The 25963-nt window shown below is 36.2% G+C and overlaps 1 protein-coding gene and 1 long non-coding RNA gene across 6 annotated transcripts in view; both read left to right on the plus strand.

Annotated features, from left to right (window-relative positions):
- FAF1 (Fas associated factor 1) overlaps window positions 1-25963 on the plus strand; it is a 518996-nt gene that overhangs the window by 409629 nt on the left and 83404 nt on the right. For all 5 annotated transcript variants that reach the window (XM_077993853.1, XM_077993852.1, XM_077993856.1 and 2 more), the window contains 2 exon segments: window positions 15303-15439; window positions 19565-19653. In XM_077993853.1, coding sequence (XP_077849979.1) covers window positions 15303-15439; window positions 19565-19653 — 226 coding nt within the window.
- LOC144333500 (uncharacterized) lies at window positions 1162-5781 on the plus strand. Its single transcript, XR_013402188.1, has 2 exons — window positions 1162-2943; window positions 5461-5781. It is a non-coding gene; the product is annotated as an uncharacterized LOC144333500 (long non-coding RNA).

Consider the following 25963-nt stretch of genomic DNA (forward strand, 5'->3'; position numbering starts at 1 on the left):
TTGCTCAGGCTGGTCTCCTGGGCTCATAGAAAGTACAATTTTCAATACAACTGTTTTCTCATTGTTTATGCAGACAGACAGATGTCAGTCATCATAGAATGTAGAGCAATTAAGAAGTAAGGCTCAGTCAGGCTGGAAATATGAAAAACAAGATGATATTAGACAAGTAGTGTAACATTTCCAGATCTTTTTCATCCATAAAAAGAGGGTGACTCACCTATTTGACCTGAGACCTTTGTCTGTAATATTCTGACTTGGATACAATTGTTTTCAGTAGAAAAATGTGAGGTAAGCAAGGGTTCATTTGAAAAATAAATTTTGGTGAAGTTCGATATAATATATCAGATTATAGCATAAGCATGCTACCCTTACCAGTTTGTGATAATCTGATCAGAGTGATTTTAGTGAGGTGTAGTGAAGAAGACGACAGTAATTTTCTACCTCTTTCGTTTTGTAACAAGGAATATCTGTTAAAAGTTTATCAGTAGCTAAAAGCAAGACTATCGTACTGCTTTTTAAAAATCCAAACTACATAATGACAACTACAACAATTAATTACCTTCTTAATTAATTATATTGTCAGACACTATATAAATGTGTGAATTTAACTCTCTCTCTCTCTCTCTCTCTCTCTCTCTATATATATATATATATATATATATATATATATATATATATATATAAAATTTAATCTTTTCCACAATTCTGCAGGGTAAATAGCAAGATCCCATCTCACATATGAGGAAACTGTGTCTCAGAGAGGTTCTGTGAGGTCACTGCAATGGCTATACCAGATATGAATCTCAATGCTACCTGTGCTTTTCTACCACGTAATGTTTTTTTTCCCATGATCTTGCCATGCTGAATGATTCAGCAACAGAAATGTATTAGATAACCATCTAGTGTGCAAAGTCCTGCAGGAGGTATAACGGAAGTCCATGGACCTTTTGGTCAAGGAACAAATAAACGTGAAATTCACCCAATCTTAGCGTTAGGGTTTAGACATGTCCTTAGCAGTACAACTTGTGGCCACTCAGGCCTTTTTTTCTATAACATGCTTAGCTGATGTTGCTCCAGCCTGTGCTTAAATATTGCCAAGACAAGGAAATGAAAGCTTCAAAAGATAGCTTTTTTTTTTTTTTTTTTTTTTTTTTTTTTTTAGCTGCTCTAAAAACTGGAAATGTCTTTACTAAAATGCTTCTTCTATAGAGAACTTCTACAACTTTATCCTTTTTGGTTCTGGTTTTGCAGTTACCTGATATAAGCCTAACTTCTCTATTGCGTTATAACAGCCTCTTATCAATGTAACCCTAGCTCTCATTAGTCCTATTTTCCCTGCCTCTTCCTACCAAATATAATTAGTTCTTTTCACTGTTCTTCATACGATAGTGTGTCTAGGCTCAGCCCCTTCTGAAGGTGCCAGGATCAAGCATAGTGCTCTAGAGGAGGTTTGTCTGGTGCTATGCACAGTTCTATTCTGAAATTTTATTGTGGGCTTCTGTTGAACTCAGGGAATCAACTAAAACCCCATTGTTGTTTTCCAACTTGAGTTGATGCTAAACCAGATTTCTGCCATTCTTTACTAATGCAGTTGATCGACAAGATTGTTTGGGGTTCAGATTCTGTCTGTTGACCTTCACAAGTTTTATCACCCATAAATGAGTCTTAAGTCCTTATCATCTGTACTCCTGTCATCATTCTTGATAATCCTCTCGGTTCCTAGACATGTTCTCCAGAAAATTTTTCTTCTTCCTTGTATTTACATTTAGATGAGTCACTAATAGAAACTATATCACCTCATATATTTTGATTTCAAACATCTGGCTCTGATCACCACTTCCTACCACTCCTATTTATTTGTTCAAGTATCACTGGTCCTCAAGACTTTTTTTATCTCCTCATGCCTTCCAATCTGTTGATCTTTCTCACATCCCATCTGTGCTTTCCTATATCCAATTTTCATATTCCTCATCCTATTTAGACTTTGAGGTTCATCATTATAATTTCCTTGTGATACTTTAAACTGTCTGTTACACTCATTTTGTTGGACCCACCTGTTCACCTTCTGTATTGCAGTTGAACACAGCTAGAGAAAGTCACACTGTCTTTTCTCTTCTCTTCTCCTTTTTCTTTTTCTCTTTTAAATAAACACAAGCTTCAAATAAGCACACAATAATGCTGGGCAAGCCTACTGGGATTTGGGATTCTCTAGTTAGTTTTCTTTGCCTGAATGAGATATCTAGTTCTTACTACTCTTCATTCCCCACATATATCATTTCCCTCTCTACCTCCCCTTCCCAGCTTCCCCCACTAGTTGCTTGAGAATAAAAGAAGTTATCAGAAAGACAGAAATTAGCCCATTTTTCTGTCCTGTCTATATATCCTTCAGAAAGGTCTGATTAACCTTTCTAGAGAAGGCTTCACCATCATTCTTTTTCATAGCACCCTCCTAGAACTTTCCATAATAAGCCATTACTTTTGCTTACTTTAAAATTTGTTTTATATTTCTTCCAATGAATATAAGCTTTATAAGGATAAGAGTTATATCAATCTTTTCCACTTTTGTTTCTTATTAAAATGCTAAATAATTATTTGTTTATGTTATAAGAATTTAGAACATCATGATGATTAAGAATATAAATGAGCTTTGGATTTATTCAGACCAGGATTGGAATTGTAGTTATGCCACTAGGCCACCATAATGACTGTGGGTGAGTTGCTTAAACCCTCTAGCTATAGTTTTTTGTTTGTTTGTTTTGTTGTTGTTGTTGTTGTTTTGAAACAGAGTCTCACTCTGTTGCCGGATCTGGACTGCAGTGGCACAATCTCAGCTCACTGCAACCTCCACCTCCCAGGTTCAAGTGATTCTCCTGCCTCAGCTTCCTGAGTAGCTGGAACTACAAACTCACGCTACCATGCCTGGCTAATTTTTTTGTATTTTTAGTAGAGATGGGGTTTCACCATGTTGGCCAGGCTGGTCTCAAACTCCTGACCTCAGGTGATCCGCCCACATTGGCAACCCAAAGTGCTGGGATTACGAGCATGAGCCACCGCACCTGGCCTGCAGTTGTCATACCATGAAATGGAAATAAAACTACATTCCTCAGAGAGTTATTAGAATTAAATGGGATGATTGATTTTAAAGTCTGGTACAGAGTAAGTGCTCAGTGCATTTATCTACATGTAAATATTTTATTTGTCTCAGATATTTATGAAAATGTTAACAGGACAAAGCCAGCTAGTAAACTATTTGAGACTAGTCTCAATTTGGTAGCATTCTATAGATTCAATTTCCTGATGACAAATGAACTTATCTACCTTATCCTGTATTTCTAAATCTTATCTAAAGGATCTTTTGGAACACCTTTTATATGCCTTACTGAAATCCAGATAGTCAGAACTTATGGAATGCTGGTGCATTCTCAGTCTAGGAAACTCTCAGTTAGTTTTGGGAATAGTGTGTTCCTAATGGCCTGTGCTGCCTGCCGTTCATCACTACTGTATTCTAATTATTCATAAACCATCTTTCTAAGTGAATTTTTAAAGTTGTATAGGGTACTGTGAGCAAGTTTACTGGTTTATACATTTTAAAATCATGGTATTTACATGTTTTTAAGGACACAGATTCCTCATGATAGTTATTTCATTATCATTAATTTTAGCTTTTTACTGTCTCATTCATTCTACCATCTATTCATTTCTTTATCCAAAAAAGTATTTATTAAGATGTGTACCATATGTGTACCATATACTGTGTACTATATACCATTAAACTGTGTACCATAACTGTGTGCCATATAGTGTGCTTGAATTGGGAAAATTCTTGCTCCTCTTATATTCTCTCTGTATATATGTCTGGGGTTTTTTTCCATTTAGCATTTACAGTTTGCTTCCTTTAAAAAATTGATACAATCTCTATACATAATCTCATAATCTCTGTACATACAATATAAAATAGGAAAATAAAAAATAAAATTAGATGTAAACCAATTAAAAGTAGCAAATAGATATATTTATAAGAACCTGAGTTGAAGTTTAGCTCTAGAATTCCAGTAGGTAAAGGAGAGAAAGGAAATGTCATAGGCGTATAATCAGTTTTTCATCTGTCCATTCCATATATATATATTGTATTTCTCTTATGTGCCAGATCATACACCTGAGAGCATTTACATTTTATCATTTACAGTTCTCATATGACATATGGAATCATAATAGTTCTTCTCAAGATTTCCTGACACTGAAGTCAAGGGAGAATTTTGTTGCATGATTTTATTTGAGAGTCCATAGGAAAAGTAATAGACAATGAACTTATGTTGTTTTGCAGAAGACAGATTATTTTAAATAGATTTTTAAAATATAAATCCCCTGTAAAAGCAGAGAGCTTTGTATTTAATCTTTTTTTCAGTAATGATAATTCTTTAGGGAGTTTAGGTGATGTGATCCTTAAATACTCCTTTTTGATTACCTAACTCATAACAGATATAAAGTTTAGAGGAAAAGCCTACACAGTCAACCTGTCTATTCAACTCTTGTGTTAAACATCAGCTGTCTCAAGTGAGCCATAATAAATGCTCGGTTACAATCAGCTCTTGCTTGAAAGCTTTGATGAGTGACTAAGATGCCAATATTCTGTTTTCCTGGTCACTTATCTGTTAAAGACTTTCCTCCTGTGGGTGAGATTGCAACTGAAGCACTCCTACATTTTTTTTTTTTTTTTTTTGAGCCGGAGTCTCGCTCAGTCGCCCAGGCTGGAGTGCAGTGGCGGATCTCGACTCACTGCAGGCTCCGCCTCCCGGGTTCACGCCATTCTCCTGCCTCAGACTCCCAAGTGGCTGGGACTACAGGCGCCTGCCACCACGACCGGCTAATTTTTTTGTATTTTTAGTAGAGACGGGGTTTCACTGCGTTAGCCAGAATGGTCTTGATCTCCTGACCTCATGATCCGCCCGCCTTGGCCTCCCAAAGTGCTGGGATTACAGGCGTGAGCCACGGCGCCCAGCCATGCACTCCCACATTTTTATATCCACTAGGGTGATAGTTGTTTTCAAATACATAAGGACATTATGTATAAATGTCAAGGTTCCAAGAGAAACCAACCAACGATGAAATAAATGATGCTGAAACATTTTATATAATGATAAAATCATGAAGTGTCCAAATTTGGCTGGGCGCAGTGGCTCATGCCTATAATCCCAGTTACTTAAAAGGATCCATTGAACCCAGGAGTTTGTGACCAGGCTGGGCAATATAACAAGACTGTGTCTCTTATTTTTATTTTTATTTATTTATTTATTTTGAGATGGAGTCTCGCTTTGTCACCCAGGCTAAAGTGCAGTAGTGGGATCTCAGCTCACTGTAACCCCCACCTCCCCGGTTCAAGCAATTCTCCTGTCTCAGCCTCCCGAGTAAGTGGGATTACAGGCGCCCACCATCCTGCTCGGCTACTTTATGTATTTTTAGTAGAGATGGGGTTTCACGGTGTTGGCCAGGCTGGTCTTGAATTGACCTCGTGATCCGCCCACATCAGCCTCCCAAAGTCCTGGGATTACAGTCGTGAGCCACCATGCCCAGCCTTAAATTTTGTTTTTTTAAAACTTAGCTGGGCATGGTGGTGCATGCCTGTAGTAGTCCCAGCTACTCGGGAGGCTGAAGCAGAAGGATCACTTGAGCCCAGGAGTTCAAGCCTTCAGTGAGCTATGATCATGCCACTGCACTCCAGCCTGGGCAACAGAGTGAGACCCCATCCCTTTAAAAAAATCCAAAAACGAAAACAAAAACAAAGTCTCTAAATTTGGCAGCTAGAAAAAATTAGAGAACATGACAATGTTAAATATATAGGTAGATTTAAAGTAGAGATACATATACTTTAAATCTCTGCTCTGAATAGGACATTATCTTACAATGATGTTGGTGCATATTCTAGAAGTTATGCAGCAGTATAATACAGTGGCAAGCATGGTGTAAAGAATAACTTCCTGTTTAGTGATCTGAGTCTGAGATTGGTGCTGTAACTTATTTTAGGAAACATTTCACCATATCCTTAATTTGGAGAGATGGGGGTGGAAAAACCAATTTTGACTCTGAAGCACACAAAAAGAAAGAAAAAGTAGTAGTATTTATTAATCCACAGACCAATTCCAAGAGTAGGTATCATCTTCATTTTATAGATTAGAAAGCTGAGGCCCTTAAATTATCCAAAGAAACAGCTAATTTACAAAATCAGATTTGTTCAACTCCATAGTCTTTGTTCTTCCCACAATACTGTGCTGCTTGCAGTAATTCCTAATTTCTCTAATATATTAATATTTGGATATTTTACACCTTTTCTAAGTCACATTTTCAGTCAGTGGGTGGAGATAGGATGAAATTATATAAAAAGTGCACTTTGCTAAAAATCAGACAGTAAGTTTAGAATCATATACTTGTGGACCAATACCTGCTTATTTTGAGGGTTCAAGTGACCTGTGGAGGTGGAAACACAGTGAAAAGGGCCCTGAAACTTAATTATTCACACTGACTATCTTTGAATTAAACTGATTTCAAAAGTAGTTGGAAGAGAAAAAGGAAGATTGTACAATCAACATTGTCATAGTGAAGATAAAGGTTATTGAAGCATGAATTGGCCCATTCATGCAACAAATATAGTAGGTGCTAGGAATGCAGAGGTGAGTAAGTGATGGTTCTTCTTCTACTAGCCGTCCTAGGAGTTGCACAGTACATCATCAAGTTCTCCCTGACTTCTAAGCACCCATTCCTTTTTCTGATTTTCCCCAGCACTTCATCTGAACCACTAAATCTAGACCCCAGTAATATACTAGATTACATTTACTGTTTGGAGGCCTTGATTTAAAGACAAAAACCATGTCTTATCTCATCATGTATTTGGTGGGCCCTCACAAATATTTATTTATTGATAAAAGACAAAACACAGAAGAAATGTTATATGGCATTAAACATAAATTGGCTCTCTTATTCACGCCCTGGAAAATGAATCTTTTCTTTACATTACTACAGAAGAAATTTCTACATTTGGTAAGAGATTGAATTAGATGTTCTCTATTATCCCTCCTAAGAGTCTAGGATCAACACTTGAGAAAAAGTAAATACCCTTTTTATTAAGAAATTTTCAAGTTCTTAAATGTTTATGTTCTTAGTGGTAAGAAAAAGCCAATTATTATTTATGATTGTTGTTCCTCAAAAAAATTAGGATAAATTAGTCTCCTATAGATTAGCTATACATTGTTATTAAACTTTCAGTGCCTCAAAGTCTTTTGCATTTGAGTGATTTATAGATGGAAACAAAGAGAAAGATTAAGAAATTACATGGCTTTTGCTGGGCTCGGTGGCTTACACCTGTAATCCCAGCACTTTGGGAGGCTGAGGCATGCGGATCACCTGAGGTCAGGAGTTCGAGACCAGTCTGACCAACATGGACAAACTCTGTCTGTACTAAAAATACAAAATTAGCCGGGCGTGGTGGCACATGCCTGTAATCCCAGCTACTCGGGAGGCTGAGGCGGAAGAATCACTTAAACCTGGAAGGTGGAGGTTGAGGTGAGCCGAGATCACACCATTGCACTACAGCCTGGGCAACAAGAACAAAACTCCATCTCAAAAAGAAAAAAAAAAAAAATTACATGGCTTTTTAAAAGTCTACTAATCTATTGAGATAATTTAACAGTTTACTATTACAGGAAGCCTCAGGCAGATGAGATATGCTTTTTTAAGTTACATTCTCCCAAAATCTCATCCTGTGTTTTCTTAAAATTACCTTTGGTTTGTGTTCTCCAACATGCATACAATATGTGCATTTGCATGGTGAGGCATTATACTGTCCATTTAGAAAAAAATTTGAGGTCGGGGTGTAGTGGTTCATGCCTATAATGCCAGCACTTTGGGAGGCTGAGGCCAGTGGATTGCTTGAGCCCATGAGTTCAAGACGAGTCTGGGCAATGCAGTGAAACCCATCTCTACAAAAAAAATACAAAAATTATCTGGGCATGGTGGCGCTTACCTGTAGTCCCAGCTACTTCAAAGGCTGAGGTAGGAGGATCACTTGAGCCCGCAAGGCAGAGGTTGCAGTGAGCCAAGATCACACCACTGCAAAAAAGATAGATTTGAACAGAAAACTCATATAAAATAGAAAAATGTGATTAACAATGTTAAAGGTTTGGGATTACATGCAGTTTTTCTTCATGTAAGGGACTTGCTCTTTTACCAGTTTTATGATTGGCTAACACATTCACATTAATCAAAATTCAAAAGCATAAAAAGGTATCTAGTAAAAAGTCTCCTTCTTAACCCCGTATCTATGTGACCCTCACCAGAGGCAATGTCCTTGTTTATCCATCCAGAGGTTTATTTTGTATATAAACAAATTAATGGCCGGGCTCAGTGGCTCACGCCTGTAATCTCAGCATTTTGGGAGGCTGAGGAAGGCGGATCACAAGGTCAGGAGTTCAAGACCAACCTGACTAACATGGTGAAACCCCGTCTCTACTAAAAATACAAAAATTAGCCAGATGTGGTTGCGCGTGCCTGTAATCCCAGCTACGCAGGTAGCTGAGGCAGGAGAATCATTTGAACCCAGGAGGCGAAGGTTGCAGTGAGCCACGATTGCACCACTGTACTCCAGCCTGGGCGACAGAGCGAGACTGTCTCACAAAAAAAAAAAAAAAAAAAGAAACCAAATTAATATATATTTATTTTTCCCCAGTTTTATACAAATGGTAAACACAATTTAATACCTTCCTTTTATCACTAACATTACTTCATAAAGATATTCTATATCAGTTAATAAATCTATTTAATGGCTACATAGTATCTCTTTAAATTCCATAATATACTGTAATTTTATTTAACCAAGATTGATTGATTTAGACACAGGGTCTCACTCTGTTGCCCAGGCTGGAGGGCAGTGACATGATCATGGCTCACTGTAACCTCAAACTCCTGGCCTCAAGCGATCCTTCTGCCCTAGCCTCCCAAGTAGCTGGGACTATAGGCATATGCCACCATGCCAGCTGATTTTTTTATTTTTTGTAGAGGCAGGTCTCGCTTTGTTATCCAGGTTGGTCTTCAGCTCCTGGGCTTAAGCAATTTCCTCCCCCCACCTTGGCCTCCCACAGTGCTGGGATTACTGGTGTGAGCTACTGCATCCAATTATTGATGGATTACACCCAGTATTCTGTTACAAACATCCAGTAACTGTGTACATAGGTGATTTCCACATGAAAATACATCTATAGACTAAATGCTTAGTTAAGAGTATGTATGCATTTATAATTTTAATTGGCAAATTTCCCATGAAGGAATTGTATCAATTTCACTTATACTAACAGTGTATAGTAGTGGCTTTTTCCTGGTTTTACTGTAACCTTGCCAAAGCCAGTTTTGTTTTTTTTTTCTTTACTAATCTGACAGGTGAAAAAAATTTTTTTTTCTTTTTTCTTTTTTTTAAATATAGCTTTAGGCAGTCATGGTGGCTCACACCTGTATAATCCCAGCAATTTGGGAGGCTGAGGCGGGTGGATCACTTGAGATCAGGAGTTCAAGACCAGCCTGGCCAACATGGTGAAACCCCATCTCTACTAAAAATACAAAAATTAGCCAGGCATGGTGGCATGTGCCTATAATCTCAGCTACTTGGGAGGCTGAGGCAGGAGAATCACTCGGGAGGCAGAGGTTGCAGTAAGCCAAGATGGCGTCACTACCCTCCAGCCTGGGTGACAGAGCAAGACTCCATCTCCATCTCGAATATATATATGTAGCTATTAGGAGCAAATTCAGTATGTGTAATTTTGCATATCTTTTTAACGTACTTTTGTGCTATTACTGTGTCCATTTCTAGAAACTTTCTTTATATATTTTTTATCTTTTACTTACTAGTTTGTAAGAATTTTATATATAATGAGTAAATGAGCTGCTTTTTTGTGGTTTGGAATTCAGAAAATTTCCCCATTTGTTATTTATCTTTTGGCCTAGTTATGGTGTTTTTGTTTTTGTTTTTTTCTGTGGTGGATGTGTGTGTGTTTTACCATGTAAGTTTAGTAAAACTCATCAATTTTTGTCTTTTATGTTTCACTCTGCTCCAGCTATAGTAACCTCCTTGTTACCTTTCAAATATGCTAGATACTTTCCGACTTCAAGGTCTTTTATTTGCCATTCTCTACACCTGAAATTCTCTTCCCTGAGATAAATATTTCATTTCCTCCTTCACCTCTTTAGAGTCTTTGATCAAATGTCAGCGTTTCGTTGAGACTTTCCCTGACCACTCTATTTTATATTACAACTTCCCCTTCCCTGCTTTGTTTTCCCTCCATCACATGGAGCTCACAGACTGTTGAGGTATTTATTAGTATTTTTTCAGATCAGATTGGAGTTTACCCATACAAATGAAGCGAGTGGGAATGAATATTTTTAAAGTGGTTGCCTCAGGAGACTAGACCCTTGGTCCAGTGAAGCTATCATTACCCAAAACATTTTTATGATGACTTCTTTTAAGAACTGCCTTGAGAGACAGATTAAAGTCTTACAAAGAAAGTCCTGTGTCCAGAAAGCAATGTGTCTCAAAGTGTGGCCATTAATCACTTGTATCAAAATTACCTGGGGTGGGGTTGGAGACCTATTTTGTTTCCTGAACCTTACCCCAAATCTGTTGAATCACCTTCTCTGGGGGAATGGGGCTGAGGAACTTGCCTTTTAAGTAAATTCCCTAGGTGATTTATAGGCCACTAAAGGTTGAGAATCACGACCGTCACCTTTAGTTTCCCCTAGCTTAGTCATACACTCTGTTTTCCTAACCTAGTTTAGTTTAAACCAAAGATTTGGGACTATGCAATGGTTTGAGTGTCCCCACCAAAACTCATATGGGAACCTTAATTCCTAGTGTGGAAATGTTGGGAGGTGCAACCTTTAAGAGGTGGAGCCTAATGGGAGATGTCTGGGTCATGGACCCACCATGTCCTTGGCTGTTCTCATGGTAGTGGGTTCTCCCTCTTGTTCTCATTAAGCTAGTTTAGTAATCCCAGGAATGGGTTTCTTCCCAGGAGAGCAAGTTGTTATAAAAGGAGGATGTCCTTTCCACATGGGTCCACTTCCCCCTTGACCTTTCGCCATGTTATGATTAAATATAAATGTATTTAAAAGGAAATAGTGATTTTAGTTTTGTATCCAGTTGTAAATGTTTAAAATTTTGTGGTATTGCACAAATGTAGCATCTATAATGTCTTATTTTCTAAATATTGATACCTGCCCATTCATTTTCTGAATGAAAAAAAACAGTGACAGTGTTTGTTTAGTCAACAAATCTTTGCTACCATATCTTCCTGTGCAAAATAAAGTCTCTTAGTGCTGGCCTGTAGGTATAAACTGTCGTTTTTAATCCTAAAAGAAATGATGATAAAAGTGTTAAATATTATTATGCATTTAATAATAGTAAAATAGCGACCAATTTTAAGGGCCTACCATATTTTAGGCACAAGTCCAAGTGTTTTCTGTATCTTATTTTGTCCTTACAAGAAGACAAGTGTTTTAAAGGTAAGTGTTATTCCCACTTTATACCTGAGGCTCCTTTAAACTCATGGGAATCACACTGAAATGTAGTAATCAGGAACCCTTAAATAGAGTAGTTGACAGTTTTGTGCCTTCTAATTTTTATCAAATATTCTTCCTTTTACAGCACCTGGTATATGGTAGGTAGGCAGTGAGCATTTGTGGAATTTCACCTCCCTTCCCCTGAATTGCTAGGTTCCATTTAACATATATTTTATGTTACAGTACAGCTTGGTAAAAGTCAGTGACTTAGGTAATTATGACTTAAGTTGAAAGAAATTAAGCAATATCCTGTTTTGAATTTAAACAAGATTACTTTTTGCCATATTTGATTTATTAGTAATCCTGGTTTCCATTAACAAGATAGAAATATCTATGCTTCAGCAATGAAAAATTTTACAAGTGATTAATATATGCTAACCATCAGATATTCTGTATATATTTCTCTCCAAACTTTAAATTAAAACCATTTTGTCTTATCTTACCAGTTTTCTAATAGCAAGAACTGGAAAATATAAAAGTATATCTGACTTATGATTAACTATTTCGTTTCACTCATTGCCTCAACCGTTCCTTCTTCCTTCTCTTCCTTCTTCCCTTGTATCATTCCTTTATTCGTTGTCTTTTCAAATTTGTAATTTTAGCATTTGGCCTTGGGTTGATTTGGCAACTTGTTAGTCCTGTCCTCAAATGTTATATGATGGGTAGGCTGTTTGATTTATTCAGAAATTGTATTATTTAAAAACAGAGCCATTTCCCTTTGTTATAGAATGGTTTGCCCTTGCTTCCCCACTTTGGGTTTGAGATTGCAGGAATTTACTTGTGGAAACCATTTATCCCTTCATGACTTCTAACTCTGATGAATGCCATGTGCAGTTGGTTGACAGCTTTGGCCCTGCCACTGGATGCACTGGTACACTTTTATCTCTTCAAAAGGAAGAAAATACCACAATTATGAGAACCACACATTTTCTCTTAAAATGACTGGTTTTTCCCCCGTCCATTTTCCTTCTAATGTTGTGAACTGAATTTTTTGCTGCTGGTAGTGTGTTATGAATGGTAGCGCTGTGCATGAATGATCTTGGCAGGGAGAAGCAGAGTCTCCTAGCCATGAAAAAGATTTGACATCTGTGCTGTGAAGTACCACCTTCTTGTTAATTATAACGGAATGAACTGACAAGTAGGAATTTTTACAATTTCATACTGTCCATTGGCCCCACAGGCTCTTGATGATTGCAATTTGAAAATCTCAAACATAATTCATATTTTGGGAAGATTGATCAGATTAATTAAAATTTTAAGTCTCTCTTTGATTAGAATAAATTGTTGGTTAAGGCTACCATAAAGTGTCAGCTGGCTGTGTGATCCCTGTGTATCTCCCAACTACTTCCAAAAACTTAGAGTGATTTTCCGATAACTTGTAGAAAATTGATCACTTTGTTGTTGTTTTTTTATAATTTATTGAATGGCTGTGTGCGTCGAGATCTGCACCTCAAATGTGCTTTGTATAGTGGTGAAAGTTTTGTTATATAATATTTTATACCCAATAAGATAACTGTATTTTCATAATTATTTTATCTTCTTGCTCATTTTCACAAAAAGAATATGGGAAGTACGCAATTTCCAGGCAAAATTATCTTGAGATGGAATTCTTAAAATCACTAAACTTGCCTGCTTTTCCCTTTTATTTCTCTCTCTCTCTCTCCCCCTTTCCTTTCTTTCTTTCTTTCTTTTTTTTTTCTTTTTGGTAGGTATCCTGTTTAGCTAGTACTTAATAGCACTTATGGACAGGTAATTTGTTATATCTGCTTAATTAATCCAGTCAATGTGAAAGCAACAAGGACTTACTCCTTTTTGTGGGAAATGATGTTCCAACTATTTTTTTTTTTTTGACATCTTTTATTTTAGAGGTTGCCAATGATCAGGTCAGAGTCAAAACTGACTTAAAATATTTTAGAAAAAAAGCACAACAATATCCTAATTTTCTAGTCTCATGATCTGTACATCCCCATCGATGAGTTAAGCTATATGGGTGTGAAATTTGGCATAGAAGGTTAGGCTGCTTGAGCACCTTTTATCCCATCATAGTTGTGGAATGTGAGAATTTGAATTTTCATGGTGGCACTGAAATTGCCATGAGGTCTGGTTATTGCTCTTCTAAGTGTGTATTTAAACCTGCCTTCCAATGAACTTATTGCAATGGTGCTAACTTAACACTCTTGCCCACAGTTCTAGTTGCCCTTAACAGCACCTACTTTCTATAGTCAAAGCACAGATTTTTATGGAAGATTCAGTCTAAATTTCTGAGATGAATTTCTGTAGAGAGAAAATGTATTGGCTTTAAAAATTAAGAGGTTTGATTCTGTTTTGAATTTGGATATCAAATGAGTCTGAATGCATGACATTTTGATGCCGTTTGTCTTTTCAAATAGATTTACCTTCTAATGCATGTGATGACAGGACTTTGCTCATCAGCTAGAACATACATTTCAGAGGAGTTGTTACCTAAAATATTATCATAAGGCATAAGAAAACACACGATTTAAGTTGCCTTTCATGAACATAATTAAGAATTAATAAGCCAGTACCAGTGGCTAGTCCCCAGAATTTCCACTGTTTTGCCTTTTGTGACCTGTGTTATTAAAAGTCCATTATTTTTACAGACTTTATTAAATTGGATCTTATTAAAGCATTCTATATTTGCATTTGGTCTTTCATAATTCATTATTATTATGACATTTACTTTTTACCATCAGATCTGAAAACATATCATAAGCTACCCTTTTCTCTTGAAAGAAATGCTAATTTCAAACAGTCCTCTAATAGAAGAGAAAAGCTTTATCAGTTTTTTCATTTATTCCAGATCGTGTTAAGAATACTAATGCTAGACTTCAGTATGCTAATATCTTAGAGCTTTTTTTGGTCAAAAGCTTAGAATTATTATTTTTATCTCATGCTGAGTATGAAACTAGACGACCTGCTACTACTGGAGAAAACATAATTGTAAAGTACAGTTCTTGATTCTAAAGACTTATGAAAATGTTGCTAAAATCTGTTTTTTAGGATGATGCTAGTCTGTCTGTCTTTGTACAACACTGTATTATTCTATTTAACAAATTTTATCCTCTTGAAATTAATTTAGTTTGTTTTTCTCATAGTTTAAGGGTGGTGTTGTAGTGTTTAAGACTAAGAATCCTGCTGGGCACGGTGGCTCACACCTGTAATCCTAGTACTTTGGGAGACCAAGGCAGGTGGATCATGAGGTCAGGAGTTCAAGACCATCCTGGCCAAGATGGTGAAACCCCATCTCTACTAAAAATACAAAAAAAAAAATTAGCCAGGTGTGGTGGTGGGAGCTTGTAATCACAGCTACTCAGGAGGCTGAGGCAGAAAATGCTTGAACCTAGGAGGCAGGGGTTTCAGTGAGCTGAGATCACAACACTGCACTCCAGCCTGGGCGACAGAGAGAGACTCTATCTCAAAAAAAAAAAAAAAAAAAAAAGACGAAGAATCCTATGCTGTCAGCCCCAGACAGCATTTAGGGTATGCTTCCTGCCTTTCTATGTGATAATCACTTCTGTATCATGTCAGATATGTTTGAAAACTCAATATAGCAAGATTTTACATACTGATATCAGGTAGGCTGTCTAATTTAACATAACTAACAACACAATGAGTTCTTTGTTGAAGTACTAGTAAATCTATTAAACTACAAAGCAAAACTTACTTTGTATTTTGTCTCCTTTTAGATTTCTGACTATGTGCAATAGACACTTTGGCAGTGTTGTGGCACAAACCATTCGAACTCAAAAAACAGATCAGTTTCCGCTTTTCCTGATTATTATGGGAAAGCGATCATCTAATGAAGTGTTGAATGTGATACAAGGTAAAGTACATGTCACAAGGAGAGTAAAGCCTTCTTGGTATGTGATAACTTTATAGTTTTTCCACCAAAGCTGACAATATTTCTATTAGTAAATTTGCATTTGAAAATATAGAACATCCTGAAAAATGTCTTCAAAAAGTATAGGTGCTATAAAAAATAATATGCTGCATGAAAATCTAACAGAAACATCTTAATAAAATTGCGCAACCCTTGGGACACAGGATGTTCAAGTTAAATGTTCAGAATTGCTAAATTCTATAATCTAGCAATTAGGACATAATCAGTTGTAAAGTACTTAATTTCTATTTATATTGATTTATTGTTATAATGTTGATTAATTGAAAGAAGTACTTATCTTTAGCTATCTAGAAAATCCAGTCACTGTATATTGAAGATTGAATTTTTCACAATGACAATTGTTTCTTCTTATTTGTATGACTCCAAGCAACCCTGAAGCAGGAAACTGTCAGATGCCTGTGAATTTAACCACAGTGCACATTCTTTTACCAAAAAAGAAGTGAATGATTTTGTTTTGTTTACTGTTACTAATGCACTCCAGGGGTTGGTGTAAAATATTACCTTGTTCATTACAAAGCTTAGGTTGAACAGTATATCTTCTATATGCCACTGGGGAAAAGGTTTTTCAAGTGCCTCAAGCTAAAACTGTATCTGGGGTACTGATTTCTGCCTCCATTTAAGTCTGGTTGGGAGGAGGGGATAAGTGTAAATTGCAGTGCCTTTAAAACCCAAATAAAACCAGACCTCTAGCATTTTATGTTTTCTCTATAACTAGAACATTCAATTTCATAAACAGTGTTTAAAAAGACCTCCAGGGGAACTGATTTGCATAGGGTAAATGGATAATGAAGATAACACTTCATTCCTGCTTTCCCTGTCAGAGGCAACATTGTAAGAACTAGTGGTTCTCAGGGTGTGGTTTGTAGACTTCAGACTAGACCCTTTTAGGGTATCTGTAAGGTCAAAATTATTTTCCTAACTGTAATAAGACTTTTTTTTTTTTTTTTTTTTTTGCCTTTTTTACTGTGTTGACATTTGCACTAGTGGCTCCAAAGGAATGGTTTATAAAAACTCTTGGCACCTTAGCACGAATCAAAGCCGTAACACAAAACTGTACTAGTAGTCATATTCTTAATTGCCATGTATTTAGTTAAAAAAAAAAAAAAAAGAAAAAGCCTTAAAAATGTCCTTGATGAAGCAGTAAAAATTATTACTTTTATTAAATTTTAACCCTTTTAATAGTTTGTGTGGCACCGTGGGAGGTATGGGTAAAGCACTTCTGCTGCATACTAAAGTATACTGGTGGTCTCGAAGAAAAGCACTGGTGTGGTTGCTTACACTGAACTACTTGATTTATTTCTTATAGAAATTATTTTTACTTGAAAATATTACTGACAGGCAAACTATGCATATGTAGCCTGGGTAGTTGCCAGACGTTTTTTGTGATTTTTTTTTTTTTAATATTCTATAATGAAGTGTGTCAGCATTCAGCAGAGAAATACATAACTCAGTGAACCAATGTTTTACAAATGATCAGTGCATATTATAAAATCATACACAGATAAAAGATCCTTTCAAAGGGCAATGGATTTTAATGTAACGGAGTACACAGATTTCATTGATAGGGTTTCAAATTCCATGTGCATCTAATTTGAAGAAAACTTACACTTGTCAGTTTAAGTGTAGTGTCAAAGAATATCCACACTTATCTATGAAAATACTTCTCCCTTTTCCAACTACATATCTTTGTGCGACCCGATTCTCTTTGTAAATTTCAATCAGTACAAGATATTGTAACTGGTTAGTGTAGATGTCCAAGAATACAGAATACGGTTGTTTTCTATTAGGCACACACATTACAGAGATTTGCAAAAATGTTACAGTGCTGCTCTTCTCACTAACCTTTTTCTGTTGGAAAATAGTCATGTTTCATAAAAATGTAATGTTTATATTAACATGCAATGGGTTTATTATTGTTAGTTTTAAATGGATTTATGAATTTATTTTAAATATTTCTATTTTAATTTCTAACACAGTAAATGTTAATAGCCATAATCCATATAAACAAAAGTTCTTTGGGTATCTCAGTAATTTTTAACAGTGTAAAGGGGTCCTGAGACCAAAAAGTTTGAGAACTGCTGCAATCAACTATAAAGAGTAAGTTTGCCCTGAACTGCATTAACTAGTACACTTTTTCTCTGTCTTGGATCAATAAGGGCTTAAGTATGAAGTACCTACGAGTTCAGTTTGGCCGTGGATCCTTCCAGTTAGGGCTAAAACATAGCTTATAAGTAGTGACTTAAGCCTAAAAATTAATGGCCAGTATGTAGTCAACCTATACAACTGTAGTATTTTCCCACTGATGATTCCAGTATACTCCATATAGTACCCATTTCCCATGCTCTGAGTCTTAGCCACTACAGTTTTTAAATAAAACATAGAAACCCACAGACTTGTCCAATAATAAAATCTACATTGGCTAGGTGTGGTGGCACATACCTATAATCCCAGCTACTTGGGAGGCTGAGGTGGGAGGATCACTTGAGACCTGGGCAACAAAGGAGACCCTGTCTCAAAAGAATAAAATATCTATATTGAAGGTGCTCCTAAACTTCTTTTGTCATGTGTCATATCTATTAATATTAACTACCAACGATTTGTGTATACTTTACATTATGTCCACTCCTTCTAAGAACATTACATAGTGTTATCTCCGTTTTGAGAAAAGGAAATTGATCCTTAGAGAGCTACAGTCCATTTATTCATTTGTTCATTTATTTGTTTACTGAATAAATATTCATCAAAGCCTTTGTCATGTGCCAGACAATTTCCAGGTACTAGATTATATAGCTTATAAGTAATGGAATTAGAGTTAGAACTCTAACTATAAAACCAGTTCTGTTTTCTTAGTGCCAAGATAACGTTTGTCCTGTAGCTCATTTACTGAGTGAGTAGTACTGATGTGAACAAATTAGATCATTTCTTTTGCCAAGGACCATGGATGTTCCCTTAACCCATGCTGCCAATGGTCATAAGGATAATTAGGGAAAGCACCATTGAAAGATCATGCCTTCTGGAAAAATGCCAGCAAGAATGCTTGGTCTTTATTGTCCTGTTGGTGGCCATTTTGTTAATGGGGAAGAAGATCCCTTCTCAAGCCATGGAGAAAACCTAACTCTTTCTGCCTGTAGGTTTGAGAGAAGAGAATTGTCATATCTTTATATATCCTCATGACTTTTTCTCTTGTAGGTACATCCCAAGCAAATAACAATGACTTAAATGTGTTCAGGAAATGGCATGTATGTGCCATATGTTTGTTATGGACTTGGTCAGGGAATAAAATGACATTAAGGAAAATCAAACATTTAAAATATCTTCTTTATAAAGATCATAAGAGTCATTTAAAAGCAGCTGAAAGGGAGAAATATCAATTGGGCAAAAAAAGAAATCATTTTTTTCAGAAATTGAGTTACTGTTTGTTTCACCAGAGGATTTTTGGTGATAGAAGATAATTCTAAATAAGGTAATAGACTGAGGTGGGTGGCAAAGAGGCCAGGCTTCGAGTCAGCCTCTTCTGGTTTCAGATTCTGACCTCACCACTTAACCAGCTTGACCTTAGTCAGACAAGTTTTTTTGAGCTCTCTGTGACTCATTTTTCTTCTCTTTAAAACTAAGTCATAATCCTTCGTAGAATTGTTGTACAGATTAAATGAGATAGTATAGAAATGCTTAGCCTAATCAGTGATATGTAAACAACTAGTAGTTGTTGCTAGTGTTATTAACTAGATATGTTTTCATAATTTGACAGAACTTTTGAACTTCATGATTTGGACATTCATCTATATAGTGCTAAAAGTCCTTCTTATTAAGAAACTGCTCCCTCAAATATAACTGTTCTGAAATTTCAACTGCCAGTATACTACTCTTTCTTATTAAACATATGAAACATTTCAATAAAACCACAAAAGTATTTTAACTGTAATTTTTTTAGACTGGTTTTCCTTTCTGGTTAATTCTAGAATGACTTTCCAGTTTCTAATACTTTAATAATTTGAAGTTATATATAAAAAGCTTATATAAAGTTTGGCAATCTCTATATGTTTTTAGGGAACACAACAGTAGATGAGTTAATGATGAGACTCATGGCTGCAATGGAGATCTTCACAGCCCAACAACAGGAAGATATAAAGGACGAGGTAAGGTTAAGCAGATCTTTAATAGGATTTTGATGAGGTAATTTGTCAAATGATGGTACATGCCTGTGATATGATCGATAAATAAAGATGATGAAGATGCATTTCCAAATTTACCAAGGGTTTTTATGCTATGAAGTTTACCTTTCAGTCCATTCTTTTTATGACCCCAAGACCCAGTGATTTGTTTTAGTTTATGGACTATTTACACTTTGCTAGATTTGGGGTGGTTACAGGAAGTCGATTTCCAAGAAATTAGTTCAGAAGCATTTTTATAGAAGAAACTATAGTCCAGGAAATGATGTCTACTATATGGATTTTATCACTCACTTTTATGGTCCTCTTACTCTTTTTAAATATTGAGATTAATTAGCAATAAACACATTTTATATTTGAATATATGTTTGAAGTACCTTGAGAATTAGCAAAAGATCTCTAGCATTCTGAATTTATCAACTTCCTAAACATATTCAGGTGTTTTCTCAACCTCCTAAACATAGTCAGGTGTTATAGATAACATGAACATAGAACCTCAAATAAAACAATAATAAAAGCATTATTGATAACAATAGTGTTCAATACTTACCTAGTATTTATCATGTGCTAGGCACTGTGCTAAGCACTAATCATCTCGTATGATCCTCAGAATAACCCATGAAGTTGTGATCAGTCAGTGTTCTGGCAGTAAATAGACACTTTTAAGCTAGGTTATTTAAGAAGAGTTTAATAAAGTGACCATTTTTAAAGATGTGGGCAGGGTTTTCAAAAATCAACAGAAGAAGCTGGGCATGGGGTCTCACACCTGTAATCCCAGCACTTTGGGAGGCTGAGGTAGATCGATCACTGAGTTCAAGAGTTCAAGACTAGCTTGGCCAACATGGTGAAACCTTGTCTCTACTAAAAATACAAAAATTAGCTGGGCATGGTGGTGTGTGCCTATAATCCTAGCTACTTGGGAGGCTGAGGCAGGATAATCTCTTGAACCTGGGAGGTGGAGGTTGCAGTGAGCCAAGATCATGCCACTGTAGTCCAGCCTGGGCAACAGAGCGAGAATCTGTCTCAAAAAAATAATCAACAGAAGATAATACAGACCCAAGGCTAAAGGGAACCATTATCATCTCTAGACCTGAAAGCCTAGGAGAGAGTGCTATATGGAGAGGACTGCTTCTGACAGAGGGATATAGCCAACCTTGGTGGCCCAGTAGGGAGGAAACTAGGGAATAGCTTCACCTTCCTTCTCTGATCTTTTGCTAGTATCTCCTATTAATTTAGCATAATCAGAAGCTGGAAGGTAGGAGAACCTCCATGGGCAAAAAGCTGTGTAGAGAACATGGATCCTGAGGGGGTAAATGGCAGATAATCTAGCACAGATTGGTATGACTATCTGTACTTTTCAGATGAGAACACTGAGAGTCAAAGTTAAGTAAATTTGCCCAAGGCCATATAGCTGGTAGGAGCTATAAGTAATTATCTCAAGAAGTCATTATTGCTTGGTTCATTCAAGAAATTTCTGGATTTAGAAAACAGCCTTAAAATAAAATATGAAACAAATATTAGCATTTGTTAATCTGAGATGTTATGTTCACAGATATTTGTAAGATTATCATTTTTAATATATCTGTTTTAAATTTCTTTTTAAAAGATTTCCCTAGAACAAGTAAGGGAGAGTTTTATTTCTGAACAAAGATGAAAAGTTTCTAAGGATAGTTTTAATAGACTATCCTTTAGTTATTGCAAATGTGAAACATATAGACAGTTTTAATATAACCCTGAACTATTGTATTTTACTCATTTATCCCTGTATTACATTAAACTGTGAGTTTGTTAAGAGCAAGAGTCATATCATATTCATGCTTGTAAGTCTGTCCCCTAACAGTGTACCTAGGACAAAGTCAGCACTCAGTAAATGTTTGTTAAGTGATTGAATAAATGAACATCTGAATTTACATAAAATAAAGTAACTTGGAAGGAAAAAACAATATTTGATTACAATGATATAAAACCTGGCCAGGGCTGGGGGGTGGCTCACACTGGTAATCCCAACACTTTGGGAGGCCAAGGTGGGTGGATCACTTGAGCTGAGGAGTTAAGAGACCAGCCTCGGCAACATGGTGAAACCCCATCTCTACAAAAAATACAAAAATTAGCCAGGGGTGGTGTTGCATGCCTGTAGTCCCAGCTACTTGGAAAGCTGAGACTACAGTGAACCATGTTCATGCCATTGTATCCCAGCCTAGGCAACAATGTGGGACCCTATAGCAAGTGTAGCCTGGCACAGTGACTCACACCTGTAATCCCAGAAGTTTGAGAGGCCAAGACAGGAGGATGGCTTAAGGCCAGGAGTTTGAGATCATCCTGGGCAACATAGCAAGGCCCCATCTCTACAAAAAAATCGTAAAAACAATAGCTGGGCATGGTGGTACATGCCTGTAGTCCTGGCTACTCAGGAGGCTCAGGTGGGAGAATCACTTGAGCCCATGAGTTGAAGGCTGCAGTGAGCTATGCTTACACCACTATAATCCAGTCTGGGTGACAGAAACCCTGTCTCTTAAAAACAAACAAACCGAAAAGATAAATTTTTAAATATTTTTAAAAAATGAAACCCAATATATCCACATTAACAAATATGAAAATTTAGAACACTGTAACTAGTTTATAGTTTTTTTTTTTTTTTTTTTTTTGGAGACAGCATCTCGCTCTGTCGCCCAGGCTGGAGTGCAGTGGCCGGATCTCAGCTCACTGCAAGCTCCGCCTCCCAGGTTTATGCCATTCTCCTGCCTCAGCCTCCCGAGTAGCTGGGACTACAGGCGCCCGCCACCTCGCCCGGCTAGTTTTTTTGTATTTTTTAGTAGAGACGGGGTTTCACCGTGTTTGCCAGGATGGTCTCGATCTCCTGACCTTGTGATCCGCCCGTCTCGGCCTCCCAAAGTGCTAGGATTACAGGCGTGAGCCACTGCACCTGGCCAGTTTATAGATTTTTAATGCTCACTAGGTATCTTCTATTGCTATAAAAATATTGTTTATACTTTTTCTTAATAATCAGTGTTTCATTTACTCTGAAGGAAAGGCATTCAGATATATGGTAGAAAGATGTTTATCTGTTACTCTATAAATTGACAGTGACATTTTGAAATAATGAAGTACTGTACTTAGTTAGGAATTTGTAATAATAGGTGTTTTACCTTTCAAGATTACATTTATCCTGGAACAGAGGCATTGATTGACAATAATTCACTAAAAACATTCTTCAGCCATTTAAATCTTGAGTCTCATTAGTACCAGATTTACAGATTATGCTGTATAAGAATATGAATACACAATATTTGCATACATATTCCCAGTTCATTTTTTCATCTTGATTTGTGTTCCCCATAATGTACTGGTAAAGAAATTGACTTTAAGTCCTTTAATACTGAGCACAAAATTTAATATGAGGGTTACAGGAAAAATCCAGCACTCCATATAATTGAAATTTTTATTGAAATTTAATTGCAAGAGGTAAGGATTTCTCTTTGTTTTTAGAGTGTCTTCATGAAAGTTATAGCTCAAGTTATAATAGAGTTCCTAAGAAAAACATTTCTAACTTTAAAGACTTCTCTCGTACTATACATAGACCGTAATGATTTGGTATCTGCTGAATATGTGACAAGGAGCACTGTCCCTTGTAATTGTGAATTTGCCTTTATTTTAAAAAAATTACAAATAAGACTTTACTTAAGTTTGAAATTAAAAACAGAGAATAGGTTTGGAGGCTGGCTTCCTAGGCCTGAATTTATTTAAATTTAACTTTAAATTATATTCATCACTTTGATGATTCCATACTTCAACCGGAGATTCCTGTGTTTAAAACTTTTGTTAAATAAACCCAAACCTGAACCGTATTTATACACTGAATCACTCTTCAGTGGCCCAGAAAGGACTAACCTTTATATCACTGATTGCTCTATTTTTAACTAGGGTATATACATTATATGGATCTCTGTTTTTGACGGAACCACCTATAGCTTTCTCTCTTAGACATTTTCATTAATCATGTTAGTTCGGTTTTGTAAAGGTTTACAAAGTACCTACCAAGTACATGTCACTGGACTAGGTCCTTGGGACAAAGAAATCTTTTGCTTTAATGAGAGACTATTGGCAAAGTGTGGATGAGGAGGAAAACAAGTATTACTACATTACAGTAGCCACATTTTAGAATCTATTTTTGCCTAAAGCCTGATTCCAAATAATAGATGCTCTTTAACATGTAAATGGGTTGATTTTTTTTATATGCACTATTTTTTAAGCTACCTAGAAACCTCTGATAACCAAGAGTTTGTGATACTTAGTTTGTGATCTATTTATTGTTTCATTTGTTTATTCATTCAACACAAATTTGTTTATAATCCTCTATCCTGCTTGCAAGGATTACTCTCTTCCAGGCTTACCTCTGTGATTAACTTGTATCTGAACAATAGCTCGGTAATTACCACAATGCAGATGTTGGAGATCAGGGCAGATTTCAAGGGCAGTTACATCATTCTTATCTCTAGGAATTCTAAGAATACATTAGTGGAACATGGACAAAATATGCTAGAGGGGCATGGTAGGCTTATTTTAAAGGGTTCTAATTTAGGATTTAAAAACTGCATTGCCACACTGTAGGGAAGATACGTTTATTACCTAACAGCAGCCTTTTTGTTGCCAAAGGAAATTGTTGGCTTTGTTGTCTGCTACATGGAATGTGTAACTTTTTTCCCCTAAGCTTCGTCTTAGTCTGTTTTCAGCAGTGCATTCCTTTTCCTTTCCTCTGTTTAAAATCTCACCACCATCATACCCATTCTGTTTGCAAAGCTAACAATGACAAACAGAATACTGATTCTGGCTTCTGTTGTAGTTTTTTGTTGTTGTTGTTGTTGTTGTTGTTTGTTTGTTTTTGTTTTTTATTTTTCATTTTTTGGGTACACAGTAGGCATAGGTATTTATAGAGCACATGAGATGCTTTGATACAGGCATTCAATGTGAAATAAACACATCATGGAGAATGGGGTATCCATCTCCTCAAGCATTTATTCTTTGAGTTACGAACAATCCAGTTACATTCTTTAAGTTATTTTAAAATATACAATTAAGTTATCATTGACCGCAGTCATCATCCTGTTGTGCTATCAAATAGTAGGCTTTATTCATTCTTTCTATTTTTTTTGCACCCGTTAAACATCCCCACCTCCCCGCACCACCCTTCCCAACCTCTGATAACCATCCTTCTACTCTCTATGACCATGAGTTATTGCTGTTTTCTATAAAGCAGGAATAAATCGTCTCAAGGCACAGAGAACAAAAACAATCTCTTGGTACAAAATTTAAAGCAAAACTTACTAAACAGACCTTTAAAAGGAGATTTTACTCTTATTCTTTAAAAAATACACACACACACTCATACGTATATACATATATACACACACACACACACCACTTCTTAAAGCTAGCAAAACTACTCACTGGTCAGTAGTTCTGTTAAGAGAGTTTTCTGTGAGATAGCTGTATATAAATTTATATGTGAGATTAAAAACCCAAAAATATGATATTTTTAAACATTAGAATTCCACTGAAAATGCTAAAGTTATAAAAGTTCTAATATTTAAAAGTAACTTCAAGGAGAAAGCGCTGTGTTAATTGTTGATGAGTAGGTTACTAAATGGTTAGCCAACCACACCATAGGTGCCTTTCTGTAGGTAGCTACATTCTGCTTAGAAAAATAGTTATTTATCCAGTGATTTTTCTTCTTTCTTAGGCCCAAATCACAGAAAATTAATTTCTCTCCCTTTGATTTATATATTCATTTCGTAAATATTTATTGAGCTTCTACTGTATAGCAGACACTGTGTGAGGCCTAAGAACACAGCTGTGAGCAAGATAAACAAGGTCCTTAGGCTTACAACCCAGAAATTCCAATAAAGTCTATCAACTAATCAGGTGGATGAAGCCCAGGGAGCACCTAGCCAGGGTGAGCCAGACATGTTCTCAAGCTTCAAGGCAGGTAGAACAGGTAAGAATATAGATAATAACAGCTACTCTTTGAGTTCCTGCTACATGCTAGGTTCTGGTTTCTGGGGCAATGTTTCTCAGTGTGATTCCTGAACTACTGGAGTACCTATCTACTAAGATTCCCAAGCAGTTAGGTATGAATAAGCAACAGGTTCATTTTGTTCACATTTATTTCACATTTTGAAATGTAAGATTTACATTCTTCAGATCCCATTTAATTTATCATATAAAATGTTATTCTGTAAACATTTATATGATAAGAATTATCATATAAAATATACTTCTT

Source organism: Macaca mulatta, chromosome 1 (genome assembly GCF_049350105.2).
Source record: "Macaca mulatta isolate MMU2019108-1 chromosome 1, T2T-MMU8v2.0, whole genome shotgun sequence".
NCBI lineage: Eukaryota > Metazoa > Chordata > Mammalia > Primates > Cercopithecidae > Macaca > Macaca mulatta.